Below are 19,169 nucleotides of genomic sequence, written 5' to 3' on the forward strand. Positions count from 1 at the left end.
AAAAATGGCTTTATACAGTGGTACCTCGGGTTGTGGACCCGATCCGTTTACACCCCCAAAAGTTCGCAACCTGAGCAACACTTTCATGCATGCGCGAAAGTGCGATAGAGCGCTTCTGTGCATCCTCGACGCGTGCAGAACTCTTCTGCGCATGCACGCATGGCAGAACCTCTCTGTAATAAGAATGCCATTGTGCAGTCCTTATTGGAGGATTTGTATGAAGTTAGGGTGGGAATAAAAACAGAGGCAGGTTGCACAACAGCATGGCCATGGCACGAGACCAAGAAGGGAAAGACACCGAGAAGAGAAAAGTGGTGCTTTTAAAGAATGGCGCAGGTTTGAGTCAAGTACCGCCAATGTATGCAAGTATTGTGGAATATTTATGGGCTCAGCATTCTTTAGCTTCCTCTCATGAAGCAGCTGGGGATTGGTAGTGGGAGGTCTTATTATTATTTTTGTTAGTTTCCGTGTTATACCCATATATGCCACTTTCCCTTGTTGCTGGCTTGTTTTCTTTAAAACAGCAACCCCTCAGTGTCTCTCCATCCCTGCTTTGCTCAAACCTTAATTGAGAAGGAGCAGCTAAAATTATACAGGGAAACCTCCATTCTCACTTTCTTGGCCTGTGTTGTCTGTACTAAGAACAATGTTTCATTGCAAGAGGACTCTTTTTGCTAGCCCACTTTATTTGAATGGGTATCACTTTCTTCATTGTCACACCAACAGAATGGGAAGGTCCCACAGCATGGCTGAAGCCATGGTTTCCACATAAGGTTGTCAGGAGAGAGCTGCTGTGGGACCGGAGTGATGGTCTTGCGATGCTCCTCCACAGCTCTGTCTGTGTGCTTTAGGACTGTGTGGAACAAGGGCTCCATGTCCGGTGAAAGAGGCACGGACTCTGATGGGTCTTTCGAGAGATCAAACAGCAGGGGAGGGTCGTGATGTATCACACCTTCTCCAGAACATGGGCAAATCCCTTTCCCATAACAGGCTCCTGCACCTTTGGGGTTGAATATTGGTGTGATGTAATGAACTTTCCATACTGGACCACCTGGAATGGAAAACAAAGCAAAAACACCATGATACAATAGCTGTGAAAATGATGGAACATGACATCATTTTGTTGATTTGTTCTATGTACAAGGGGAGTAGAGAAAAGTAAGGAGGAAGGGGGTGGGGAAAAGGAGGGGGTGAGAGTGAAAATGAGGGTGCAAAGGGAATTGCAAAAATAAAAGGAGGGAGTAGGAGGGGATGAAAATGAAACCAGGGACATCAAAGTGCATGCAGAATACGAGGGCATGTTGGCTTCATCGAGTACTGGAGGGGGAAAGGGTGCTTAGTAGTTGCAAGTTCCCACCATCAAATGTATGAACTAAGATGATTTCATCTCATTATGTGGACTCCAGAAACATGGATGCTATAATAAAAATCCTTATAAAATTATATTTGGCCTGGATAATTCTCTTTACAAGTTTCTAAATGAGCCACTAATGGGCAAAATGATTATTTTAATTAAACTATAACTGCAACTTGAGCCTACTGCAAAAGAAGAAGAAGTATACAACATTCTATAATTTGAGATGCATTAGAATCATTTTCACAGATTTCTGGACCCTTCCTGTATTTTACTGTGAACATCCCTGTTTCATAGTGGGAAAGGACAAGTCCTAAACTGACCACTTGTGCTCTTCCTAAGTAGGGTTCCTTGATAACTGTTGCTGGAGGAGGGAACTGCTTTTGCCAACACAATCAGCAGTTTCTCACCCATATTTGTTACTTTGTAATTCTTTACTTTCTGGTTTTGTAAATAGAGAAATCCTGCTTTTTTTCTTTATTTTTGTAACTTTGTTCATTATCAAATAAACATTTTATATGCTTCATTTCTATACCTGTCTTTCATTATATTAATTAGTTTGGGAATTGTGTGTGGCATCTGTAGATATTATTGTCAATGTGACTTGCAAGAGTTGGTTCTTTATTGGGGGAAATTTACAAGATGCAGTTGTTTTTTTTAAGGGAAAAGCATTTGAGTGCTCTGGAAATCCTGTTAATGAATGGTTTTTTTTAAAATATATATATACAAAGTATGGACTAGAGATATGAAGACAGGAGAATAATTGGAATACCCCCCCACCCGTTTTTCTTCAATTTTTCCATTCCACCCCCTCTGCCTTCACATCACATTTCAGTATAAAGGAGCCTTTGCTGTTTTAATCACACATTCACTTGCACCAGAGTTGTTGCACCAACTCTGATGTGATACATGCTAATTTTTGTACCTGACACAATACTGAATATATATATATATATATATATATATATATATATATATATATATATATAAACACACAAACACATCAGATGTGAAGTGTGCCTGCTTGAACTTTTAGGCATTGGCAAAAAAAGAAGACGACTAAAATTCATGCTCATTGAAAGAGTGAGGGCTATACAAATGTTGCAAAAGATGTAATAGACTGCGGATTTGATCAATGAGAGCCAGACAAGAGGAGCAAAGGTGGTGACCTTTTAAAAATATATTTTGGGTGCGCTAGGCACTTTAATATGACCAAGGTAAAGTGATGAAATGATGTGGTGTTGTTTTTTTTTGTAATTTAAACCAAAAGGCTATCTCTCAAAGAACAAAGAATTAGACTGAAAGGATGCAGTTGTCTCATCTAAGGAACAGCATGCAACTAAGTCACTGAGTGGCCTTTGTTGCATTTTACACACTGCTCAAATATCCCCCAGCATCCCCCTTCCCTTGCACTTTTCTTCACCATACCAGGAAAAGCAAACCTTGGCTTGCCACCATGGTTTGTTGAACAAACCATCGGTGGCAGTTTGCGCATAATGGCAACCTAACTGCCGGTTGGTTTCCTCCCTGGCATTGTGTGAAGCACAGCACTGGCATGCTAGTTCATTGTAAAATATAGCTTATTTTAAACCAAAGTTCAATGCAGCGGTGGGGAACTTCTAGTCCATGGGCCTAATTAGAATAATCAGGCCTGGCAGACCCCCCTCATTTGTCTTATCAGATGTCAGTCATGGCACCAAACTCAAAAGAACAGGAAATGTACTCATAGGGGAACTCCTGATCCTTTGGAGCTGTGGGCTGATATATTTTTTAAATTCATGCCAGTGCTGCAAAGAAAGAATTGGGAGTACACTCTGAAGCAGCCTATGGAGAGCTGTCCACTTCTCATTTAATGCTACATGCAAAGTAGCTTAATGACCATGGATCAAACTAGCTTGTACAGTAATTCATCTCTGGATTATCTCTTTCAACACATAGATGGATTGCTGTAGGAAAGAAGCCCTTTAACATGGCGCAGTATCCAGCCTGGAAATTTCCAAAGAGCTCAACTCAGTAGGGGTCTGCATAATCTCCCCTTCACACTGGGAAGCTGGTAGTTTATTTTAGGTGCCTAGCAATTCAATCAACATAACAGCTAAAATGGCATAGATAGGACCAAGCTCCTTTAGCTCCATCGCTCTCAATGAAAATTAATCCGTTTAAATCCAAGTACTTCGCTTTAGCAGTGTGGAAGTTTGGTCTGTTTATAAGGTTAGAGCTGATGCATGTAGGTATAACTGAGTTCATAGTTAGGTGCACTGAAGCCCCATTCCAGTGGGGTTTAACTATGATTATTTTATGAGCATGGTTTAAAAATGTGACCATTTCTTTCTGGATTGAGAGGAACACACAGAATTCACGACCATGGGCACAGTTATTTCCACTACAAATGTAAGATTCTGCCTTATACCGAATCAGATGAATGGTCCATCTAGTTCACTTTTTGTCTGATAAGCCATGGTTTTGTCTGATCATCTTCAAGACAACTCATGGTTCTTTGAGCAAACCATTACTTAGCATTACACATCAACTAGGCCAGTATGAAGGAAGTTCTATAAAAGTCATCTGAGTGTTTATTGCCAAAGAAGAGCTCTTGTCTACAATTTATTTGTTTAAATAAGTACATCTTCATTAACATTTCATTATTTTTGGGGGGGGGGGAGATCTATCGGGATCATGCAATTGACAAGGATCCACCAGGAATGCCCTATGATCGACCAGTAGGTCATGATCGACCAGTTGAACATCACTGTTCTCTTTTTTTTAAAAAATATTTTTTATTAATTTCTTTTGCACTTGTGTAAAAGAATTTCCACCCTTTTCTCTCTCTATCCTCCCCATCCCGGCACTCCACATCATTCTTAAATCCTTTCACTGGGGGGGACAAATGACTAATTTGCACAGCTTCACACTATGCAAGTAAAATAATTGTACGTATATACTTTTGATTAAGCAAGGATTTTGCAAAAACAGGTGGACATTAGGATCAGATCCGTCAACTGCTAGATCCATATGTACAACATCTAGGAGCTGCAAAATGGTCTGATCTGGCAGTGTCTCCCAGGCTATCTGCTTATGTCTCAAAGCACAGTTGTAACTTCTGTTTAACACTTTTGTATGTTAAAGCCATTCTGAAAACACTGTGTTTTTGCATATGGGAATTATGATACCTGCAGCTGAATCACTTTCAAAATCTGGCATATTAAGCACTTCGCAGTTCTGTTGCTGTGAAAATAGCTACTTTTCAGAAAAATAAGCATTGGAAAAGGAAAGAATAAAATGCATGTTTGTACAAAGAAAGCTTGGATATCTTTGCCCTCTAGTGGAATATCTTATAATACACATATTCAGCCTCTAGTTACCATATATTCCAGGGGTCCCCAGACTACGGCCCGGGGGCCGGCTGCGGCCCAATTAGCCTGCCAATCCGGCCCGCGACGACCCCCGCCGCCCGCTCTTACGGCGCGCAGCGCGGCAGCGCTCTTCCGGGTTGGGAAAAAAGCGCCGAAAATCCTTTGTGCGCATGCGTATGGGCCTCTCCCGACCCGGAAGAAGTCATTTCTGGTGCACTTCCGGGTCGGGGGAGGCCCACGCGCATGCGCACAATGGATTTTCGACGCTTTTCCCACCTTGGAAGCGCGCCGCCGCGCCAGTAAGCGCCCGTGCGCATGCACACGGGCGCGCACTCCTCCGCCCGCCGGCCCGCACAGGCACGCGCTCCCCCGCCCTCTGGCCCGCCGCGCGATCGGCGCGGTGGGAACCGGCCCAAACGCCGGTAAGTCTGGGGACCCCTGATATATTCCAACAAACAAATTGGTGAAAAGAAAATGAGTTTCTGCGTAGAATGCTGAATGATGCACACTTCCAGATTAATGGAAGAAGAAGAAGAAGAAGAAGAAGAAGAAGAAGAAGAAGAAGAAGAAGAAGAAGAAGAAGAAGAAGAAGAAGAAGAAGAAGAAGAAGAAGAAGACTACTTCTTTTATCTGTTTTGTATTACTCTAGTTTGGTAAAAAGATTAAGCTTGGCACTATTGATTTCTTCATTTTGTTGAATCCCAGAGCTGTACTGCTGAAAGAAATCCATCAGAGGTATCAAACCCAGCTCCTTCAAAACAGACAAGATCCATCAGCCACAAAATTGTTGTATTAATGTCATCAGTACTCAACCCTTACTGCAAGCAAGAGCAATGCTGTGTATGTTTAATCATACGAAAATCCCATCCTGTTCAATGGAGCTTCCTTCAGAGAAGGATGTTGTTGGTACCCCATGGCCAACTGACCCGACTTTTGAGAAAGACTTCAGGAAAGAGAAATTGTTTTGCCCCTTTGTGACCCCCCCCCCAGACAGTAAGTTCACAGAGAATGGATATACACAGATATTTAATGTCTCTCAGATTATTTTGTGTACATTGTGCTTACTGCGTGAAAATACTCAATGCTCTGACACATAGCGAGTGTGTGAGCTTGCTATTGGCAACTCACAGGTAGAATCCAGTCCAGCTTTTGAGATTTCCCCAAGCATTTCCAAAATGTTTTCAATCTCAACCTACCAGTCATAATAGACAGAAATGGATACTCAATCAAGAAATGGATAACAGGCTACCCAATACCAAATCCTCATGTTTCTAATAGTGAAATCCATACAGCACAACCTATAGCTTTGGGTGAGGTTGTGTGAACACACCATACATTTAGAGCACATTTAAAGTGCACAGCTTGCCCCCAAATAATCTTGGGAACTGTAGTTTACCCCTCACAGAGCAAAAATCTCCAGCACCTTAATAAACTACAGTTCCCAGGATGCACTTTAAATGTATGGTGCGTGCACAGTCTGAGAAGCGAGCAAGTTGGTGTCAAGATGCCACACTGAACCGTTCAGACTGAGCTAAGCATTTTATTTCAGTGACCCATATACCTGCTATACGGAGAATATTTTCTACTCACTCTCTTTCTGGTACCAGCGCACCGCATGCAAGTGCGACCCACAGTAGTGAAACATGAATTCATGCTCTGAGTGCTGCACTTCTCCCTGTAGCAAAGCTACCTGGCTCCTTCCATCAATCACCCTAAGAAAAGTAATAATACATTTAGTAATGTAGTACAGTATAAGCTGATTACTGATTCTTTAAATACAGCTCAGGGCAAAATGTGCCAGGATAGAAAGGAAGGGGGCAAAGAAAGAGGATGCAAGATTTACAGGATCCTCGCTGTGCCTCCATATTTCCCGTAAGAGTCTTTATTCTCCGTTAGGAGTTGAGCTACTCTTGGTACGATCAGTTTTTCCATTTAATTGAATGAACAGTTTTCAGTCGGGCAAATGCATCAGGGTAATAGGCTACTTATCACCAGATGAGCCAACTTCCACTCACATAAGACACCCTCCCCTTGTCTTGCCCCCTTTTCCTACCAGCTGCAGCTTTCTATCCATCCCCCATAATCCAATCTGGATGGTTGGTGGACCCACTGGGAGTAGAGGTGGTGAGCTTCTGAGGTTGTCAGGCAAGCAGAAGTCCATTGTGCAATTGATCAGGCATAACAATGTCAACCATATGTTCCAAATTCTTACCCAGGGCCAGATTTGGGTTTGATGAGGCCCTAAGCTACTGAAGGTAATGGGGCCCTTTATATCTCCAGCTGTCCTTTGTCAACAACATTTGACTCTGTCTCTCTATGTATATGTATATGGAGAGAGAGAGAGAGAGAGGGAGGGAGGGAGGGAGACTATATACTGTGTTTCTCATATTTTAAGTCATCCCTACAAAATAAGCCATGGCAGGATTTTCCTGAGTTGAAGAAATATAAGACATACCCCAAAAATAAGGCGTAGTGGTGGGAGCAGGTCTGGATGGCGCCATGGAAGAGGAAGATGCCTGTCAGCACCCGGAACCGGATGCTGCTGCCCCTCCAAAATGCCCAGCAGCATGCACCGCGCCAAGCGCTTACCCGGCGGCGGGACTGGCAAGAGCCACAGCGTGTGCCTCTCTAAGCCCCGACCCGGCGGCGGGACTGGCAAGAGCCGCAGCGCGTGCTGCTCCAAGCTCCAACCCGGCGGCGGGACGCAGCAACAACAACAAAAAACACCCGGCCGAGCCTTCATTGGCCGCCGCGGCTGCCACTCGCTGGTCCCTCCCGGAGCTCCTGTGCGAAGAGGCTGCCCCACCGGAGCTTTGAACTGCTGCGTGCGGAGGCAGCAGCGGCGGTGAGTCTCGCTGGGAGCTCGGCGCCAAGCAGGAGTGAGTGAAAACGCTGGGCGCGTTGTCGGCACTTCAGCACGGCACGCTGCTGGGTCCCGCCAAGTCGGGGCTCCACGCGGCGTGCGCTACGGGTCTTGCCGGTCCCGCTGCCGGGTTGGCGCTTGGCGCTGGCGCTGCTCCAAGCCCCGACCCGGCGGCGGGACGCAGCAAGAGCCACAGCGCGTGCTGCTCTGAGCCCCGACCCAGCGGCGGGACCCGGCAAGAGCCCCAGCGCGCGCCGCGTGGAGCCCCAACTTGGCGGGACCCAGCAGCGTGCCCTGCTGAAGTGCTGACAACGCGCCCAGCAGTGCAGCAGCAGCCAGTTCCGGGCGCCATACCGTAATTCTTTAAAAAAAATAAGACGCCCCCCGAAAATAAGCCATAGGCTTATTTTCTTGAGTACAAATAATTATAAGACGTGTCTTATAATATGAGAAACATGGTATATTTCTACATATAGGCACCTTATATAGAGAAATGAGCAAACCAGTGATATTTTAGGGAGCAGGCTAGCAGGCGGGCCCCATTACTTACATCATAGGAGCCTACACAACACAGAACACTGTTGCTGTATTTGGTTTTATTTTCTTTGTTTTTTATCTTATATTTTGGAAATCAAGTTCCCCCCCTTTAATTTTTTTTGGGGCCCCCAAGAGAGTGGGACCCTAAGCTATAGCTTGTTTAGCTTATACGTAAATTCGGCACTGTTCTTACCTATTATTATTATTATTATTATTATTATTATTATTATTATTATTATTATTATTATCATCTGCCTAGCCACTCTGGGTGGCGTCCAACAAATTTAAACACAATACGACATCAAACATTACAAACATCGCTAAATAGGGCTGCCTTCAGATGTCTTCTAAAAGTCAGATAGTTGCTTATTTCCTTGATATCTGATGGGAAGGAGTTCTGCAGGGCAGGCGCAACTACTGAGTAGGCCCTCTGCCTACTACCTTTAAATATGTGGTCTTGAAATAAAAAGAAAGATCAATTTACATTTGATTTTACATTATGAAGTCTGGAATAGCTCAGTTGGTAGAGCCAGGGGTGTAGGAAGATAGGGGCGGTGGGGGCGGGAAATTTTAATGGCTAAAATCCAATTCGTCTTGATCTACTTTCAGACCAGTATACTGTACCTGTCTTGTGGGATCGATGCCCCAGCCAAGTGAGCCACTGTGGGGAAGATATCCATAAGACTTATTGGTTCATCAATAACACTGCCAGCAGGGACTATCCCTGGCCAGCGAACTATTCCAGGCACACGGATTCCTCCTTCCCAGCCTCCCATACCTTTTCCACCTGCCAAAGAAGAAGTAATAGAAGAGAAAGATAATTACAATGTTATAGTTCAATGTGGAGGTCGTCAGTGTGGAGATCAGCTGTTAAATGCATTTAAAAAAAACCTAGAGCCCAGCATGAATAATGAAAGAACACACATATTGATAAAGAGGATGCACAGGCTCTTGACATGAATAAGTTCGTATAAATAACTGCCCAAGCTTTAAGACTGATATCCAAGGCACTGTTTTGTGATCTACCCATGAAAGCAGTGAGCTTGGCGAATATCAGGGATCTCCCATATCTGTGATGGTCAAGATGAATTCATAAGTCCCCCACTCTTTGGCCATTTAAGAAATCTTAAAGACTTGGGGATGGGGATCCAGGTGGTTTTTATGGATGTTCTATTTAAGAACTGTTTTAAGCCACTGATGCTATTATTTTTTAACCACTATTTTAAATTTTGTAATGCTAATGTTATGTCATAATGATTTGTTGCAACGCACTTTGGGAGCCAGTGAATATGCCTTTGTATGTTTGTAATTGTATGTATATGTTTGTATATGTATATGTTTGTAATTCAGTAGCCCAGTTTGCCCTCTCAAAGCCTTATTCTGTCTGTTTCCAGACACACAGGCACATTGTAGGAATCCAGACAAGAGGCTGCAAGGGCATGGAGAATTGAAGCAAAGCTGCCTTACCTTTGTATATACCGTTCCAGCCACCTAGCTGGGTAATACCCTGTCTAGCCTCCAAAAAGCCGCCGTGGTCAGAAGTAAAGTAAGTAAAAGTGTTGTTCCTCAAGCCCTCTTTGTCAACAGCAGCAAGAATTTTTCCTGCAGAGTTAGATGAACCACAAGAGTTAATTTTAAGCCAAATACTTGGATCCAAGATACCTCAAGAACCACAAAATCTTTTATATCCCTGCCCGATCACAGACGTCTTTTGGGATTCAAGGCTCATATCCCTCAGAAGACATGCACTTAATATTGTGGGCCCAGTTTTATGGCTCCCCCTTCCATCTGAGGTCAGGCAGGCCTCCTCCATGTTGCACTTCCGGCATCTAATGAAGATTTTAAAAATAATAATAATTCCAGATGGTATTTCAACTGGTGATTTGATTTCATAGTTTTAACTGGTTTTTATTTTTTGCATTGTTTCTTTGTAAACTGCTTTTAGATACTATTGTAGTTAAGCAACTTATAAGTTGTTTCAATAAGATATAAATGAGCAAGCTTGTAAAATCGATATAGAGAGGATTATCTGTCATTTCCAGATGTTGAGATGACATTGCCACACTATCCTAATCAGGGCTGTCTTAAGCGCCCCTGTCGCCGTGGTGCGATGGATCCCTCCGGCGCCCTCCCACCCCGTTTCCCAGTGCGGTGGGCGGGCGGGCGCAGCGCGGTTGCCGTGGGCACAGCTGCATGGCGGACCGGCCGGCCGGCCAGCCAGCGGGCCAGTGCCGTGGTGCCCTGTGCCACCCAGCCTGGCCGTAGGGCCGGCCCTGATCCAAATGCAGTTTCAGGAAGTGTTTCAGGGAACTGATGACAGGGAAGGAGAGTTATCAGATTTATGAATCTGTGTTCTCCAGTGGCTGAACACTGCAGTCAGTTGAAAGACAACAAGGAAGTTACAAATTCAGGAAGAAGGAAGAGGAGGAGGAGGAGGAGGAGGAGGAGGAGGAGGAGGAGGTCCAAGAAAGCTACTACTTTGGTCCTTAGACAAATATCAATAATCACAAGTGCTACTCACCCACCATCCAGTCCATTTCCTCTACATTGTCTCCATATAAACCATGCCTGCTTTTTCCATGAAACATCTTTGTGGTGAAACAGGGTGTGTGGACGTGTAACAAAGAAACAAAGAGGAGGAACGGTCCTTTTTTGTTTCTGGGGGGAAAAAATAAAATGTTTTAAAATGTTGTTTTAAAACAACAACAAAAGCATCCATTAGCTATGTGGAATTCATAGCTGAGCAAAGATCTGAACAGAGATAAATAGATACAGATACAGACCCAAGTGGATAAATAGGTACCACTCCGGCGGGAAGGTAAACGGCATTTCCGCGTGCTGCTCTGGTTCACCAGAAGCGGCTTAGTCATGCTGGCCACATGACCTGGAAGCTATACGCCGGCTCCCTCGGCCAGTAAAGCGAGATGAGCACCACAACCCCAGAGTTATCCGCGACTGGACCTAATAGTCAGGGGTCCCTTTACCTTTACCTAAGCACTGACAATGAAAGTTTCAGAATCAGCCCACTCCTCTCAAAATCTGAAAAGCAGTTAAATCATTTTAATGGGTTACCGTTTAATAAATGAGATCGACTCTTTCAATATCCTGGAGGCAGCATTTTCCAGCTTTATTGGCTGCTGAGTAATGATGTGATCCCTCATCATGATGCAGTTCCAGTATCTTACAAATCCATAATTGGCAAACCAGGAGATGAAAAATAGGAAACCACATGAAGCAGTGAAGGCAATTATTTTCCATTTCACATAGAACAAACCAGTAGTTCGTCCCAGCACAAGAGTGAACACCAAAAGAGCGGCCACCTGGGTGTAAAACCAATACATAGCTTGCAGTTGGACGTTCATCTCAGGATCCTTGTTAGCCTGGCATTCATTCACAAGTGTAAAAGGTGTGCCATAGAAGTAATCAAAGCCATGGTTTAAAGGGTGGTGGCAGTGGTCATTGTGGGATTCACAGTTCATGCCTTGGTGCCATTTTCCTGAAAAGATAAATAATGATAGCTGAAGAAACCATGAATCCTGTAAATTACCAATAACCAACTTAAGACACATCATACTTATACCGGTATTGGAAAAATACAGGCAAACCCTCCCCCCCCTCAAAATAGCTTGCCCCCTTGATTCTGACTGCTCACCCCCTAATTTATTTTATATATTTTTAAAGTTTTTAAAATACTTTTCAAGTTTATACATTTCATGAATTTTACAATCAATTTGACATTTCAAAATTTGACCTCTTTCCCCCTCTTCCTATGGTTCCTTAAATTTATTTTTCAATATCTTCTGCATACCCCAATTCATTTAACTTCCTCATTGAGTTATCTACTGTAAATATATACTCTTATAAAACACCAGGTTATTACAATAATCCTACTAATGTTTTTATCCGTTTGCAATTTATCTGTAAATATTCAATAAAACATTTCCATTCTTTTATGAACAGTTTGTTATCTTCATTTCTTATTCTTCCAGTAAGTTTCGCCATTGCTGCATATTCCATAAGTTTTTGTATCCATTCTTCCTTTACTGGGACTTCTGCTTCTTTCCACTTTGGGGCATTGTTGCTGCTGTAGTAGCATACATAAATAAGTTTCTATACGGTTTAGGTACAGTGGTGCCTCGCTTAACGAATGCCCTGCTTAACGAAATTTCCGCTTAACGAAAGGATTTTTCGAGCGGAGGTTGCCTCGCTAGACGAATGCATTTTACGAAAAATTCATCTAGCGAATTGCGGTTTCCCATAGGAATGCATTGAAATTCAATTAATGCGTTCCTATGGGCAAAAAAAATCCCCCCAAAAATCAATGCATTCCTATGGGATTCGCTAGACGAATTTTTTGCTATAAGAAAAGACCCGGGGAACGAATTAATTTCGTCTAGCGAGGCACCACTGTAGTTCTGTCCCAATAATTTCTTTTGCTTGCCCTCTAATTTAACTTCTTCAGCTGGAAGCCCCAAGGAGGCAGTGAAAACCATGACATTTTGGATCAAACTGAAGCTCAGGTGTGAAAAATGGAAGGAATATGACAATGTGATACTGTACCTAAAAGGCCCGTGGTGTAGCCCTGTTGCTGTAATAACTTAGCAAATGTTGTTTCATTCGTGGGGAGTCCTCCAGAAGCACCAGTCCGCATGATGACACGGGGCTCATGTCTGGACACCATACCTAACATGTAAAAGGAATTGGGGGAGGGGGAGCCTTAGTATGAGTGGCAGCTGCTAACACATTGACTTGGCTGGGCTGCAGTTAATAAAACCTTCAGGATGTCCCTCCCAGCCCAACCAGGAGATGATGGGGATTGAACTGGGAAACCTTTGCACGCAACACAGTTGTGCTACCACTGGGTACAGACTTGTGCCTGTGTGAAAAGACTCCTGGAGTCCTGTGCTACATGGCAGCTGGCCAGGAGGTGTGACTGACAGGGTCTTGTCATGCTAGGCCCAGCTATGTGAAAAATGCATTGTAGAGCCCTGAAAGAGGTCTGTGTATGTGTGTGCATATGCTCCCCCCTCCCCACGATCTGCATCAGGGCTGGTTATCGCTTAGGGCAGTGATGGGCAACCTTTTGAGCTTGGTGTGTCAAAATTCGCCAAAAAAACGAGCATAACTCGGGTGGTTTGTCACTTCGAGAAAAAACAACAACAATTTCGCAATATTTATAGTTTAAATAACAAAATGTATAATTGTAATATATAACTGTATTTAATAAACCAAAAACTAATTATTTAACCAAACCAAACAAAAAACCCCTTATTTATCACAAAGTGCCCAGAGTTGTTGCGCTTTTTTGGGGGAGCTGCTGACCAAAGTTTTGGAGGTTTTTTTTTGGGGGGGGGTGCAAAAATTGCTTTGCTTTTTGGGGGGGAAAGAGAACAGGAATAAATGACGAATAATACCTTCACTGGAACTAGCACGCAGCACCGACATAGTCTGCCAAAGCGCCAAAAAAAACCAGCACAGGACAGGTTAAAAAATGAACGCTGTTACACCCAATCAGAGTCTGCCAAAGCGCCAGAAAAAAACAGCACAAAAGGGTTAAAAAACCAATCTTTGGCTACCAGCAACAGCGGAGACAAGCTGTAGGAGGAGTGGGAGAACAAATGAGGGGGTGCAACAACAACAGCGCGAATGGGTCATAGGTTCGCCACCACTGGCTTAGGGTAATCCTCCGTGCACCCAAACACCAGCCAACCATTTAAAGAGAGTGCCAAACCTGATCTGATGGGGTATCTGCCAGTCAGGAAAGCTGCTCTGCTTGGGGTACAAAGCGAAGCTGCAGCAATCTGCTGAGTAAGCTTCACTCCTTCCCTTGCTAGCTGGTCAATATTAGGAGTCCTAATATGTAGAACAAAGAGATACTTTAGTTTGGGAATACTGCATGGTCCCCTGTCATTTGCCTAAACCTTTTCATGAAGCCTTTCTTTGGTCGCAGCTCCATCTTGAGGGCTGCAGAGGCAACGATGGGTTTATTTAGAAACTGTATAAAACACTTACTAAAAAAAAAAAAATCCCTAGGCTGTAGAGATGAAATCAGAGAAGCAATATGGCTAAATTGCATGACCCCAAATCATCAGACTCTAGTAATGCAGTGACTCTGTACAAAACTGTGGTTTACACTGTGATGGTTAATTGCACAAGGAGCCATTGGGGTGAATAGGCAAAGGTAAAAAAAACCCTGACCGTTAGGTCCAGTCACAGATGACTCTGAGGTTGCAGCGCTCATCTCGCTTTACTGGCCGAGGGAGCCGGCGTACAGCTTCCAGGTCATGTGGCCAGCTGCCCCCCAAAGCAAAAGTTGTGCCTGGGGAGGAACAGGATGAGTGGGTGGGGCTGAGTGCATGATCTCAAGTCACAAAATGACACTTACCTGAGTGTATCATTACCAAAGCATCCCAAATCACCATAGCCAAGGTCATCCGCCATTATCAACAAAATGTTGGGTCTTGACGGGGCCGCATCACACATTTGGGGAAATACGGAGGAAACTAGCAAAATAGCTAGACTGCATCTACATAAACAACCACCAAAATATCTGGATCAGAATTTTCTAAGGTTGGATTATCTGCGATTGTGGTAGTGGTTCAATGACAGAGCAAATGTTCGGGTCACATCCACATCATACATGCAAAGTACATGGCTTCTCCTGAAGAATTCTGGGAAGGCAGTTCCTGGCATCTCCAGCTGGTGCTAAGGAAGATTCCTGTCTGAAACCCTTAAGAACCACTGACTGTAAAAGAAAACACACAAGAAGCGAAGAGTGCCGCACCACCTTTTCACTGAAAGCCCTGCCTTTCGATATGAATGGGTATAAACTTTATATTTCTTGATGTGAGTTTGGATAGGAATGCTTATGCCCTTGTGAAGCAGAGAAAATAGAAACTGTGGGATGTCTTATTGCATCGTTCCTTCTACCGTGAAATCCACCACCATTTTATTAATCCACTTTTACAAAGGATACCACGAAGATCTGAAGTGTTTTATATCAATTATCTTTTGCCTGACCAGTTTCTGGAGATCACTGCCAAGGTAGCTACCGGTAGTTCTTGTGCGGCAGCAATAGCTTGTCGGCACAGGATCTTGTCTTAATTTTAGAATTATTAACACCTTACCTTGGTTATTTAAAAAAAACCATTTTAACATAATTATTTTATATTTCCCCTTGCTTTTTAATATCTTACATTGTTTTAAACTTCACATATAATAGTATACCTAATGTATATTATTGTAGTTTGCTTTCTTCTTATCTTCTGTACTGATCATTGACTGAAATAAATAAAGTGTTGATATGAGAAAGAGAGAGAGAGAGAGAGAGAGAGAAAATCTTGCTTTAGGGTTTCTTGTACGTAACCTGAATGTCCCTGACCTGAAGGAACAGGTTTTGAGTTTCTCTGACTTATGGCATGGTGGGGTGTGTGATGATGATGTAAAGTTTGTTTTAAAGTTAAAGTCGTGTCCTTTACCCCCTGATACTAAGGAATAGGTTTTTAGTCTTTATCATGAGGTAAGGCACCTGCAGACCCTGTAGTAGGTGATCATATTTTAAAAAACCCGTGTTTTAGTTATAGCTACTAACTTTCCTTATATTTATTTCCATACCCCTGCCCACTACCCAAACAGTAGGAATAAGGGATAGACATGACCAACCATATCCAGGCCCCATTATGGTGCTGAGGGGTTCATTTTGCTCAGGTATACAAAGGCATATCATTCTCCACTTACCACCCCAATGCGATTGTTCCCTCACCTCAACCAATAAATAAATGCATTACAACTTCACTAAGAAATACACTTTATAGTTCATTGTGTTATGCACAGGTTTGTCCCCATTTTAGCTACCCCCAATTTCTGTGATGCGTCCATTTCCCACCACCACAAATTTCTTCTCTGAATCAAATGACAGACATCTCTAGAATAAATCTGACATGTACAGCGCAATGAACTTTAACAAAAAAAAAGTTGCAACCACGAGCTCCAAAACCACAATGAATTCAGCATACTGTTGCTCGGAAGCCAGAGTTGTCTGGGGAGTAACACTGACACATTTGAAAAGTACTCAACACAAGTAGCATTTTCGCTGTGTTATTTACTGGTTTGCATGTTTAAAGAGAGGCATTTTTAGAGCCGGTGCAGCGTTATTTAGGTATTCAGGTGCATACAAATCCCATCCCCCTCAGAGACAACAAAACTTACTTGGATAGGGCTTCAATGGGACACAGTACTGAAGAAATATTAGAAGTTAGCCACCTGCTACATTCCCTTAGTGTTTCAAAAATATAGCTCAGTCTTGGTCAGATAAATTCCCTGCATACTGTAGTTACTTCTGCATTCACCACCAATCAATGGGACATCAGGGAATAGAGATATTCTTTTAATTCTATCTGGGTTTGTCTGCACAGAGTGCATGGTCACAACGGGAAATATGCCGTCTAGCCATTGCTACAAATACCAGAAAGCACTGGAAAAACTAATTGGCAAGAATCCGCATTAGTTGCTAATTAAAATATATAAAGAGAAGGATTCCTTTTTCAAAAAGGAATGCTTTCCACTTACCTGGAGAGCCTAATCTTCCATTTGTTATGCATCCCCAGTCCCCAGTCCATAGGTGTTGGGAGGTGATATAGCGAGAACCACTGTCAGGCTTTGTCTTCTTTTTTGACAGCTCGCAAGGCTGTTTCCCCAACCATCTGCTTGCTTAGTAGCTTGCCAAGTAAATCGGTGGATTGTGAAACAAGATGGCTATTACAAATTGACACAAACCCTTGAACAGCTACGGACAAAGTCCTCTCTTGGAAAGCAATCACTGTTATGCTTTTCAACTGCTCTAGTGGCCTTTATAGCAGCTTCTGTTGCGCCCAGTCACTCAGAGAAAAACCTTCACTGTGCCAACAGGAAGTTTTGTTCCTGAAGCAAGCAGGATTTTTTAAATATACTGACAAGCTGGAACGTGTCCAGAAGAGGGCAACCAAAATGGTCAAAGGCCTGGAAACGATGCCTTATGAGGAATGGCTTGGGGAGCTGGGTATGTTTAGCCTGGAGAAGAGAAGGTTAAGGGGTGATATTGATAGCCATGTTCAAATATATAAAATGATGTCATATAGAGGAGGGAGAAAGATTGTTTTCTGCTGCTCCAGAGAAGCGGACACAGAGCAATGGATTCAAACTTCAAGAAAGAAGATTCCATCTAAACATTAGTAAGAACTTCCTGACAGTAAGAGCTGTTCGGCAGTGGAATTTGCTACCAAGGAGTGTGGTGGAGTCTCCTTCTTTGGAGGTCTTTAAGCAGAGGCTTGACAGCCATATGTCAAGAATGCTTTGATGGTGTTTCCTGCTTGGCAGGGGGTTGGACTGGATAGCCCTTGTGGTCTCTTCCAACTCTATGATTCTATGATATATATTTCATTATATTTTGTTTTCTCTCGTTTTTGCTCCTGATCCCAAATTTCCAGACAGCTGAGAAATATATATTTTTCTCAGTTCACACTACATTCTAAGCATGGCTCTGTTTTTTTATTAAGGTGCTGGTACTCACCATGAAGTTGTTACAGTAAGTGCCAATATTTGGCGGAGGGGGGGGGGTTGCCGGCACTACATATCCTTGAGTACCCCCAGAAAAAAACCACTGATTCTAAGAAAGGTGCAATCACTAAAGGAAAAATAGGGATGCCTACGGCAACCTACAAAGGATTTTTGGGGTCTCATGGGCTTTTGTGGGCCAGTATCCAATGTGAAATGGGCATAGGTCTATACAAGCTCTTGCAAATGCAATTAGTTGTTAATATTAGTTGTTAATGGGACACAGGTGGCGCTGTGGGTTAAACCACAGAGCCTAGGGCTTGCCGATCAGAAGGTCAGCGGTTCAAATCCCCACGATGGGGTGAGCTCCTGTTGCTCGGCCCCAGCTCCTGCCCATCTAGCAGTTCAAAAGCACACAGTGCAAGTAGATAAATAGGTACCACTACAGCGGGAAGGTAAACGGCATTTCCATGTGCTGCTCTGGTTCACCAGAAGCGGCTTTGTCATGCTAACCACATGACCTGGAAGCTGCATGCTGGCTCCCTTGGCCAATAACGCAAGGTGAGCGCTGCAACCCCAGCGTCAGTCACGACTGGACCTAATGGTCAGGGGTCCCTTTACCTTTACCTTATTAGTTGTTAATATGGCAAATTTTCTGGATTTGCCATAACACACCCAGTCAGTTACTCTTCTTAGATGGGTTGAGAATATTTCCAATTTTTAAATATCACATTTCTTGCTCTTGCACCTTTATCTGATGCATTTTTATGTCACCTTTCAATTCAAGAAATTCAGAAGAAGGCATCAACAGCTGTCCAGCTGGGGGAAAGTTTGTCTAACTGGGGAAAAGTTTTCTTTACAATTAGAAATATTTCCACCACCTCCACCACCCCTGCCAGTCACTATACTGCCTCTAACAGTCTCCCATACTCAAAGGGAATACAGAAGCTATGAAAACTTCACACAGAGAGTTGTTAGGAACATCAATATGACAAGGAAATGCTTTGTGGCTTGAGCCTGAATGAATGAGGTTGGCTATCAATCTCAATAAATACAGCCAACAACTCTGGCTTCTAAAACCAGAGTTTGCCAAGTAATTTGCTAAAGGATATATAAGTCACAGCAGTAAAGGAACAGAAGTAAATGTTGGCAGGCCTACAGAGGTTGGTAGAAGCATATAGGAAATGTCATCTATGTCACACTCCAATCAGAAACAAGATTTTTCATTCTTTTGTAACAGCCATATTTCGGGGACATACTTCCTCAAACCTCTCAAATGCAACTATGTGTTCTCTCCATGTTTCCAAAGGAAAACATATTCTAACCGGTGCTAAATCTCACTATACAGTCCTAAAATTAGTGAAATTAACTGAAAACATATATCTAGTTACAGTAGGTAGCCGTTTTGGTCTGAGTCGAAGCAAAATAAAAAAATTCCTTCAGTAGCACCTTAAAGACCAACTAAGTTTTTATTTTGGTATGAGCTTTCGTGTGCATGCACACTTCTTCAGATACAGAAGATCTGCATGCA

At 43.2% G+C, this 19,169-nt stretch overlaps 1 protein-coding gene across 3 annotated transcripts; it reads right to left on the reverse strand.

Moving 5' to 3' along the window:
- Positions 1 to 674: 674 nt before the first annotated feature.
- LOC118085068 (arylsulfatase D) lies at positions 675 to 19,134 on the reverse strand. Of its 3 annotated transcripts, XM_035115351.2 has the most exons (10): positions 16,676 to 19,134; positions 14,493 to 14,633; positions 13,839 to 13,960; positions 12,668 to 12,790; positions 11,180 to 11,603; positions 10,629 to 10,765; positions 9,575 to 9,709; positions 8,732 to 8,894; positions 6,298 to 6,419; positions 675 to 1,051 (listed from the first exon to the last, which is right to left on the reverse strand). In XM_035115351.2, exons 1-10 carry the CDS (start codon positions 16,723 to 16,725, stop codon positions 675 to 677), a joined length of 1,794 nt encoding a protein of 597 aa, XP_034971242.1. In that variant the 5' UTR covers positions 16,726 to 19,134. The 3 variants fall into 3 exon arrangements, with proteins under 3 accessions (XP_034971242.1, XP_034971243.1, XP_060129459.1); XM_035115352.2 differs by lacking the exon at positions 13,839 to 13,960 and having other exon boundaries at positions 16,676 to 19,133; XM_060273476.1 differs by lacking the exon at positions 16,676 to 19,134 and adding an exon at positions 13,522 to 13,702 and having other exon boundaries at positions 13,839 to 14,622.
- Positions 19,135 to 19,169: the final 35 nt, after the last annotated feature.

This window comes from Zootoca vivipara, chromosome 4, assembly GCF_963506605.1.
Source record: "Zootoca vivipara chromosome 4, rZooViv1.1, whole genome shotgun sequence".
Classification (NCBI taxonomy): Eukaryota; Metazoa; Chordata; class Lepidosauria; order Squamata; family Lacertidae; genus Zootoca; species Zootoca vivipara.